Source organism: Coturnix japonica, unplaced genomic scaffold, assembly GCF_001577835.2.
Source record: "Coturnix japonica isolate 7356 unplaced genomic scaffold, Coturnix japonica 2.1 chrUnrandom424, whole genome shotgun sequence".
Taxonomy (NCBI): Eukaryota; Metazoa; Chordata; class Aves; order Galliformes; family Phasianidae; genus Coturnix; species Coturnix japonica.
In genome coordinates this window covers 94,267-104,690 of record NW_015439869.1, presented here as the reverse complement: position 1 = coordinate 104,690, position 10,424 = coordinate 94,267, and the positions used below count along the sequence as shown (strand labels likewise).

Below are 10,424 nucleotides of genomic sequence, written 5' to 3'. Positions count from 1 at the left end.
AAAAGAGAGAGATACACCTAGTATCACCGGAAGTCAAGCTTAGCCATAGGTGTGGGTGTTGCTTCCTTGAATGGACTGCGGCACGCGGAGTATAGGTGACGCGACGACTCGAGGGACACTTGATGGGTGAGAGTTAAGGGACCAGTACCACCAGTATCACCAGTACCATCAGTACCACCAGTATCACCAGTACCAACCAGTATCACCAGTACCACCAGTAATAACCAGTACCACCAGCAACCGCCCTGGCCAGGTGGGTGCAAGCATGAGCTGCTTCTTCACCTTTCCTGCTGATGGGAATGGTTCAGGCTAGATGGGGCCTCAGGCAACTCATCTGTGGGGACAACCAGCCCATAGCATGAGTGGGCTGCAGCAGGGGGACTTTGAGGTCCTTTCAACCCAACCATCCCATGGCTTCTGTGATCTTTAAGGACCTTTCCAACCCATACCGCATGGCTTTATGAATCTTTAAGTGCTCTTCTAACCCAACCCATCCCATGGCTGCTACAATCTGTAAGGACCCTTCCAACTCAAACGCGCATCCCATGGCTCCTGTGACCTTTAAAGAACCCCTTCCAACCCAACCTATCCCATGCTCTGTGATATTTAAGGACCCGTCCTACTCAGACAATTTTGTTTGTTTCTGTGGATCTGTAAGGACCTGTCCAACTCAGACCAGTTTTGTATTCTGTGATCTTTAAGTCACCCTTCCAACCCAACCATGCCCATTTCTCTATGATCTTTAAGGACCCCTCCCAAACCCTCCCACGGCTTCCTACAAACCTTTAAGGACCCTTTCCATTCCCAACTGTTATGGTTCTTCTGTGCCTCGCTGGCACTTGTGCACCTTTAAATTGTGGCCATGCGGGGCTTTGCTCCACGGTGGCTGCTGGCCTGAACCAGCCCCTTTTCCCCCACGCTGCACGGTGCAGCCCCGGCTTCTGAACTCTTCCTTGTTACCCGGGTGGGGAGGGGAGGGGAAGGGGAGTTCACTCCGAAATGGTATAAAATTCAAATTCCCGAGATGTTCGGGCCCCAAGGAGTTCTTGTCCTGTCTGAGAGGAAATGGGGGATTCGGCAAATCCCGCCTCATATTTTTTTTCCCCTATCAACCCGCGCTTGGCCCTTTTTCCGCTGCCTATTAAGTTGCAGCAGGAAGCCGTAAATTACGGGCTGCGTTAGCCGGCCCATCTCCAAGATACCGTGGGGAGCTGTGGGGTCAGCGGGGGCTGCCGGCCCATTGCGCTGCTGGCAAGGCACCGGGGTCCCATAAGCCGTACTGCTGTTGTGGGGCAGAGCCGGAGCCCTGCTCGAGCTTCGGAGCACCCAGCAACTGGGTTGTACCCATCCCTAATGGGGCGTGCCTGTGGGGCAGCCACTGGGTGCAGGTTTACAGGTTGCAAGAGCCTGAGAGGAGGTTTCCCCCCCTTCTCCTTTGCTACCCTCTTGCCACCCCCCTGAGCTCCCGGCCTTGCTCCAGTGCCACTGCTCCCATTTGTGCTGCCTCCTCCAACATTGTGCCTCCACCCCGGGGTCACCGTGGGCTTTGGCGGTTAGGGTTAGGGTTTGGGGTGGGCCATGGGCACAGGGGGAGCATAAGCAAAGGGTCTCAAGCCCCCAGGCAAAAGGAATGGCATTGAATCTGGGCTTTCAGTGCTGAAATGCAGCCGCAGGCCCTCAGCCCGACCCAGGGTGTACAAGCGCTGCCGTTACGTACCCGCTGCCCTTCACACCCAACAGAAATAGATCAGGTTCCCCTCGCCAGCGCCATGTCCCCAGCAGTACCAGGTGTCCCACGCAACAGCCGTGTCCCCATATCCCGCACCAGTATCGTGTCCGCACCAGCACCATGTCCCCAACCAGCACCAATATCCCCAAACTCACAGCACCATGTCCCCAACCAGCAACCATGTCCCCAACCAAGCACCTTGTCCGCCAACCAGCCACCATTGTTCCCAACCAGCACCATATCCCCAACCAGCAGCCAATGTCCAACCAGCACCATGTCCCAACCAGTCACCATGTCCCCCAACCCAGGCAAGCCATGTCCCGACACCAGCCACCATGTCCCTCACCAGCACCATGTCCAACCACACCATGTCCCACAACCGTTCCACCGCACCATCAGTCCCCACCAACCAGCAACCGGTGTCCCCAACCAGCACCGTGTCCCCACCACACAATTCCCCAACCATCACCGTGTCCCCCAAACCAGCACCGTGTCCCAACCAGCATCCATGTCCCCAACCAGTCACTCGTGTCCCAACCAGCACGGTCCCCCAAAACCAGCACCGTGTCCCACCACACATGTCCCAACCAGCACGTAGTCCCCCACCAGCACCGTGTTTCCACCAAGCACCATGTCCACCAGACTGTCCCCAACCAGCACATGTCCCCACACAGCATCCATGTCCCCACCAGCATACCGATGTCCCCAAACCAGCACCAACTGTCCCCAACTCAGCACCATGTCCAACGCAGCAACCTTCCCCACCAGCACCAAATGTCCCAACCAGCACTGCCACCAACAGTCCCCAACAGCACCCTGTCCCAACAGGCACCTTGCCCCACGACTGTCCCACCCAGCAACCAATGTCCCCAGCCATGCCCTTTGTCCTGGAGGGGACATGGTACCCCACAAAAGACCCCCAAGAGGTGGACCCCCCCCCCCATCACTCATCACCTGCACCAAGGCCTCAGCTTCTCCCCCTCCACTGCAGCTCCAAGCCATGTGCTACCAATCTCTTTTGGTAGTGAACAAAAAGGGGGCTTTTCCCAGGGTATGGGTTGTCAGCCCCCACAAACACCAGCGGGAAGCCATATGGGCACTGGTGGAATATCACCTTGGTCCAGCAGGCTGGCTGAGCCCACCCAACCCACCAACAGCATGAGACTGGGTGGGTTGTAGGAAAGATGGTGCTTGCCCCACATCCCCGATTCCCGACCCATAGCGCCATCTCCACGCCGCAGCAGTCGTCGGACTCCGATCCCCATGAGGGGAGCTTGGTCGGACGCAATCCGCACACGTAAGCCAGAAAGGCATGGCGACAAATGAAGCGCTGCAGGGGTGGGATGGATGGACAAGGGAGCGCTTCAGCTCCTGCCTCCTGCCAGGGGTGTGGGCAGGGGGCTCTGCCCTGACTCCTGCCACTGGGCTAGTCCATTCTTTGGTGTAGTGGCGCAGGAGGGCTCTGCTTGTCTTTTGCAGTTGGGCACACAGGGGTCTTGTGCCCTTCAATCAAGCAATGGGCACATGGCGCGGGGCTGGGGCTGCCCTCCTGTGATAGGCAGGGCTCTGTCAACCCTTCGTTTTTGCAATAGGTAAACATGGTGGGGGTCTCCTGGCGCCTTAATTGTGCTAATAGGAACATGGCTGGGTCGGTCTCTGCGCCCTTCGATGTGAATAGGAACATGGGGTTGGGGTTTTCTCTGTGCCTTCATGGTGTGCTAATAGGAACATGGGTGGGGTCTCTGTGCCCTTCATTGTGCTATAGAACATGGTGGGGTCTCTGTGCCCTTCGTTCTGCATAGGAATCATGGGTGGGGTTCTCTGTGCCCTTCATTGTGCTATAGGAACATGGGTGGGGGTCTCTGGTCAATCTTGTGCAGTGGGCAGAGATCTTTGCTTTGTCTCCAGAGACGGGCAGGGGTCTCTGCCCTGTCTTGTAGAACAGGTGGGGGTGTCTGCCCTTCATCATGCAGTGGGCATGTGGGCAGGGGTCTTTGCCCTGTGTTACGCAGTGGGCAGGGGTCTCTGCCCTGTGTTACGCAGTGGGCTGGGGTCTTTGCCCTGTGTTATGCAGTGGGCAGGGGTCTCTGCCCTGTGTTATGCAGTGGGCAGGGGTCTTTGCCCTGTGTTGTGCAGTGGGCAGGGGTCTCTGCCCTATGTTGTGCAGTGGGCAGGGGTCTCTGCCCTGTGTTGTGCAGCGGGCAGGGGTCTCTGCCCTGTGTAATGCAGTGGGCAGGGGTCTCTGCCCTGTGTTATGCAGCGGGCAGGGGTCTTGAGGCTGCCTTGAGCAACGTGCGGGGCCTTAAGGCTGCAGTGGATGGGGTATTGGGGCTGCCTGCTGTGATGGAAATGGGGCTCTCGTGCCATGGGTGGGGGTCTCCCTCCTGTGTAATAATATTTGTGGGTCTGGGGGCTGATCTCCATCCCTTTGCCGTGTGCCATCCCGCTTCACAGGTTTATTTCCATCACTACACACACAGGGACAGCACAGGGGGAGCACAGGGGCACGATCCGCTCCCACTGCTCCCCATAGGAGTGTATTCAGAGCAGCTCAAACCCTCTGAGAACCTAATATGGGGGGGGGGTCTGTCCAGAGTTACTGCAGGGATAGAGACGTCCTGCTGGGGGGGCACTGCTCCCTGTAAGAGCTGCAGCAACGGGGATTGAGAGGGATCGGTGCAAAGCTGGAGACGGAGGAGAGCGCTGGAGGTTTCCAAGGGGAGCGGGAGCTTTCCCTTCCAGCTCTATGGGATGGGATCCCCCCCCTCCACCTGCAGCTTCTGTTTGTATGAAGGTCGGGGGGGGGGGGGCACGGGGCATCCCCCCACCCCCCATGGGTGCTCTGGGCCTCAGCAGAGCAGTGGGGATGCGGGTGTAAATCCTCACTGAGGTGACCCCCCGGCCCCATAGAGCTGGAAGGGCCGCAGGGAGGATTAGCAGGTTGGGGCTGTTCCTGCTCGGGAGCTGCTGAGCTGTCACAGCCCACTCGTGTGTGCACCACTGCTCAATGCATCACGAGCCCCAGATCCAACACGGCTCCATCCTCCTCATCCTCACCCGGGATGGGGGGCACACAGAAGGCACAGCGCACAGAGGGCACAGCGCACAGCCAGCCCTTCCCACTGCTCCCCCCTACCCATGGGTCTGGGTGCACAGTGCAGCCCTATATGGGGTTCACTTTGCCCCTAGCACCCACCCTGTGCATGCAGCAAAGCCCCCGGGTGATGACCCCCACCCAGAGGCGCAGCACGGCGCAGTACAGCATTACAGCACGGCACATTGAGCCCACAGTGCACACAATGCACCGACACAAGCAGTGCCACCCAGCTTTGTGATGCTCAGAGGGCACCGAACCATCCCCCTGTGTGCATCCACATGGGCACCCGGCACCGCCCCAAGGCCCCAACCCAGCGCTGGCACAGGGCACGGCCCCCAGCACCCAGAGCTGCCGGGACACATGGATGGGAACACGGCCCTGCTTTGCTTCCTCACCCTCCCAGCTCCAGCTCCTAAAGCCACCCGGGGTTTTGGGGTTTCCCATTCCCCCATGCTCTCACTATTTGGGGTCTGGCGGTAGCAGATCTGCACACGCTGGAGGGAAACACCTTATTTCCATGTCCAGACTTTGGGTTGTGCCACGTTTCCATGCCCAGATCTTGGCTGGCTTCTATTGCGTTTTCATGCTCAAACTCAGGGTTCGGCCACACTCCTGCCCTCAAACTTTGGTTTGTGCCACGTTTCCATGCCCAGATCTTGGCTCCTATTGCATTTCCATGTGCAAACTTCGGGTTCTGACACACTCCTGCCCCCAGACTCGGGGTTCCACCACACTCCTGTCCCCAAACTTTGGGTTGTGCCACGTTTCCATGCCCACATCTCGGGTTCTGCCACACTTCCATGCCCAAACTTAAGGCTTCTGCTGCATTTCCGTGCCCAAACTCTACGACGTTTCCTTGTTCTACCACGTTTCCTTGCCCACCCCTTGGCTGTGCCACATTTCCATGTGCAAACCTTGACTGGTGCCACATTCCTGGTGCCCGAGCCCTGGCTTCAGCCACACACTCATGCCCAACCCTCGGGTCCTGTTGCATTTCCATGCCCAAAGCTTATGTTGTACCATATTTCCCTGCCCAGCCCTTCAGTTCTGCCACATTTCTTTACCCACATCTTGGGTTCGACCGTATTTCCACGCTCAGACTTTGAATTCTGCCACGCTCCCATGCCCAGCCTCCGGGTTCTGCCCCATTCCCGAACCCAGCCCTTGGGTCCTGCCACGCTCCCATACCCAGCCCTTGGGTTCTGCCCCATTCCCATACCCAAACCTTCAGTTCTGCCACATTTCTTTGCCCACATCTTGGGTTCGACTGTATTTCCATGCTCAGACTTTGAATTCTGCCACACTGCCATGCCCAGCCTTTGGGTTCTGCCCCATTCCCGAGCCCAGCCTTTGGGTTCTGCCACAATCCCATGCACAACCCTTGGGTTCTGCCACACTGCCATATCCAGCCCTTGGGTTCTGTCCCACTCCCATGCCCAGCCGTTGGGTTCTGCCCCATTCCCGAGCCCAGCCTTCGGGTCCTGCCATACTCCCATGCTCAGCCCTTGGGTTCTGCCCCATTCCTGAGCCCAGCCCTTGGGTTCTGCCCCATCTCCACACCCAGCCCTTGCTCCCATCACACCTCCATCCACCCCGCACCCCTCTCCCCCTCTCCCGCAGCCCCTCACTCACTCATTCACTCACCAGCTTCCTCTGGTTGCTGAGGCAGAAAGTGCAGATCTGTTTGGGCTGGGAGTTCTCGTTGTCTCTGCTCGGGGGGCTTCCGCCTCCTGCTCCGTGATGGAAGAAAGCCGGGCTGGTGTGGCAGGGCTGCCCGTCCTCGCAGCCCTCGCCCAGCAGCAGCACGTTGGCCAGGTGCGAGATGTAGCTGGAGGCCAGGCGCAGCGTCTCGATCTTGGACAGCTTCCTGTCGGCCGGTTCGGTGGGGATGAGGGTCCGCAGCGCCGTGAACGCCGTGTTGACGCTGTTGGTCCGGTCCCGTTCCCTGGCGTTGGCCGTGTGCCGCTGCCGGGGCTCGCGGTGCAGCCGCCCGGGTTTCTTACCGCTCCTCCTCTTGCCGGCTTTGATGGCGAAGCCGTCGGCGTCCACCATGTGGAAGGGCTTCTCGTCGGAGCCCGAGCTCTCGCTGCCGTTCTCCTCGTCCTCGGACAACATGCTGATGTCGGGGTACAGGTAGCGGCCGGCCGCGGGGCGCAGCATGGCGAAGGACATGGCGAGCAGCCGGCCCCGCCGAGCTCGGCCCCGCCGCACGCCACAGCCCCGGCTGGGCCGGGGGGCAGCTCGCCGTTTGGGGGGGGGGTCCCCGTACCCGCACAGCCCGACGGGGCTCAAGGACCGAGCGCGGCCCCCGCCGGCACCATGTGCATCATAAGGCGCGAGTGGGGCCCGAGCGCGGGGCTTTATAGGGCGGTGGGCAGCCAGGCGCCGCCCCGCGCCCCGCAGGCTCGGCCTACCTGCATCGCCCGGGGGGGCTGGGGGGGGGGGTTAACCCTTCCTCAGCTCCGGAGCCCCCCTCACCCCCCGGCCCGGAGCTCCCGCTGTGCGTCACCTGCCGGGACCTGGCGGCCACTCGCTACAAGCCGGGGGTCCCGGGGTGTGTGTATATGGTTATGGTGGTGTGTGTGTGTGGGGGGCTATAGCAGTGTCTATGGGGGGTTCTCCTGCCCCCCGCAGCGTGCCCCCCGTTAAGTGTGGGGCACGGCCGCTGCCTACACACGGGGTACGCACGGCCACCCCCTGCGCCCCGGAGTCGGGGCTGGGGCAGCTTTGGGGCACCCCCGGGAGGCTCCTCCCCTCCTCCCCCTCGCCGTGACCCTATCGGTGCTAATGGGGCAGACGAGAGGCATTAACCCTTCGGGGGCCGCCCGCGGAGCTGCCTCCCACACGGCCCCGACGGCTGCGGCTCACGGGGGGGCAAAGGAACCCGGGGCTGTGGGGCGGCTCGGGGTGGAAGTTCGGGGGGGACCATCCCCAAACGGCAGCTCTATGGGGCTCCGGGTGCGGCCCCTGAGCTGCCCGGTGCTTTGGGGGCGGATTGAAGGGACGGGTCGGAGCCGCGGGGTTATTGGGGGCTGTGCTTATTGAGGAGGGGGCAGGAGACCCTCAGCGTGAGCTGAGCCCCATCGGTGCGCAACTACGGGACGGCAGCTCGGTTCTTTGTGCGCTGAGATGGGGAAACACCGTCCTGACCCCACCGGGATCGGCCTGTGCCGCTTCTTGTGCCCACCCCCCCGGTGTCGTGTCCCCGCGGCGGCTCCCAGCGCTCGGATCGCGTTTTGGAAAGCCCCGGCTCCCTCCGGCATCTGCTTTCGTTTAGCTCCGCTTAATGATGTCGGCTTTTCTCCGGCACCTTCCGTCCCAGCGCCATCCCCGGGCGCTTTGCCCTGCACTGTCCTGCCCGGACAGACGCGAGTCCGTCTGTCTGTCTGTCCGTCTGTCCGTCAGCCCGTCCCCCGCAGCCGGGAGGAGGAGGAGGAGGAGGAGGATGAGGAGGAGGAGGAAGCCGAGGCTGCAGCTCCAGCCCTCGGGGTTGTGAATGCAGCGCTGCTGCTGCAGGTGACGCTGGGCGCTGGGATGCGGCCAAAGCACCGGCCCCGGCGCTGGCTCCCGTCTCATCCTCCCCCAACATCAGCCGGGTTGGCACCGGGGCTGCTGCGTCCCACCCCCAGCTCCGCTCCTGGCTGAGCCCCACCGCTCCATCCCATCCCATTCCATTGCCCGCGGCCATCCCACTGCTGGCTGATCCCCACCGCTCCATCCCATCCCATTCCATTCCATTGCCCGCGGCCATCCCACTGCTGGCTGTGTCCCACTGCTCCATCCCATCCCATTCCATTGCCACGGCCGTCCCACTCCTGGCTGAGCCCCCACCACTCCATCTCCATCCCATCCCATCCCATCCCATCCCATCCCCATCCCGTCCCATCCCCTCCCATCCCATCCCAATCCATCCCATCCCCATCCATCCATCCCATCCCATCCCATCCATTTCCCCATCCCGTTCCCGTCCATTCCCCATCCCCTTCCCACCCCATCCCCATCCCATCCCATTCCATCCCATCCCATTCCATCCCATTCCCAGAGGATCCCATCCCCTCTCATCCCCTCCTATCCCATCCCCATCCCATCCCATCCCCATCCCATCCCATCCATCCATCCCATCCCATTCCCATCCCATCCCCATCCCATTCCCGTCCCATCCCCATCCCATCCCATCCCATCCCATCCCATCCCATCCCATCCCATCCCATCCCATTCCATTGCCCGCGGCCATCCCACTGCTGGCTGTGTCCCACTCCATCCCATCCCATCCCATTGCCTGCGGCCATCCCATTGCTGGCTGTGTCCCACTGCTCCATCCCATCCCGTTGTCCTCCACTGCCCCATTCCTGGCTGTGTCCCCCCACTCCATCCCATCCCTTCGCCCCCCCCTCCCCCCCCCTCACCCCAACACGGAGCAGAGCCCAAAATTCCCTCCCCCCCATCTCCAGCTCTGCATACTTTTATTACCTGGCTCCAGTGTCCCCCAATGCCAGCACAGGGGCTGCAGCCCGTACCCTCCCCCAGCTCCTGGGCTTTCCCTGCCCCACCTCAGTGCCTTGTCTTTACAACCCCCCCTTACTGGGGGTCCCTCTCCTTTAACCCTGAGCCCCAGCCCCACGGCACCACCCCCATTACAGGACCCTGCCTGTGTGCAGGGCATCCCGCAGCCCTGGGGTACAGACCCCGCTCACATATAGGGCACAGCTCTCACCCCATTGCTGCCCCCTCCAGCCCCGGGGCACACAGGGTGCCGTGGCTCAGCTCTGCGCGTCCCCTCCTCTCCTCCACGTGGACCGGATATTTTCAAGCAAAGAATCTTTCCTACGACTCCTTCCAGCTGCCAGGAATGTGCGTCTAGGAATGCCCAGGGCGCAGCCAAGAGCAACTTCCAGACTGCAGTGACTGACGGCGCTGCCTCCGCTGCTGCTCAGCACCCCCCTGCAATGCAGTGCAATGGGTGGGAGGGGGCACAGACCGGGATGGGGACGGGGCTGCAGCACAGGGGGTCCCACATATCACATGGGGGGGGAATGGGACATGGATTGGCCCCATGGCTGTGTGCATCATATAGCAGCCCTATAGATGTGTGCATCCTATAGCAGCCTTATGGCTGTGTGCATCCCATAGCATCCCTATGGCTGTGTGCATCCTATAGCAGCCCCATGGCTGTGTGTATCCTATAGCAGCCCCATGGCTGTGTGCATCCCATAGCATCCCTATGGCTGTGTGAATCCTATAACTGTGCATCCTATAGCTGTGTGCATCCTATAGCTGTGTGCATCCTATAGCATCACTATGGCTGTGTGCATCCTATAGCATCCTTATAGCTGTGTGCATCCTATAGCAGCCCTATAGCTGTGTGCATCCTATAGCAGCCTTATGGCTGTGTGCATCCTATAGCATCCTTATAGCTGTGTGCATCCTATATCAGCCCCATGGCTGTGTGCATCCCATAGCATCCTATAGCTGTGTGCATCCTATAGCTGTGTGCATCCTATAGCAGTGTACATCCCTATAGCTGTGTGCATCCTATAGCTGTGTGCATCCCTATAGCTGTGTGTATCCTATAGCTGTGTGCATCCCTATAGCTGTGTG

At 60.7% G+C, this 10,424-nt stretch overlaps 2 protein-coding genes across 2 annotated transcripts in view; one reads left to right on the top strand and one right to left on the bottom strand.

The window, feature by feature from the left end:
- The window catches only part of SCX (scleraxis bHLH transcription factor), a 12,372-nt gene extending 4,106 nt beyond the window's left edge, over positions 1 to 8,266 (bottom strand). The window contains exon 1 of the mRNA XM_015850412.2: positions 6,471 to 8,266. Coding sequence (XP_015705898.1) covers positions 6,471 to 6,998 — 528 coding nt within the window. The 5' untranslated portion in view covers positions 6,999 to 8,266. The remainder of the gene's footprint in view (positions 1 to 6,470) is intronic.
- BOP1 (BOP1 ribosomal biogenesis factor) overlaps positions 1 to 10,424 on the top strand; it is an 80,387-nt gene that overhangs the window by 47,855 nt on the left and 22,108 nt on the right. The window lies entirely within an intron of this gene.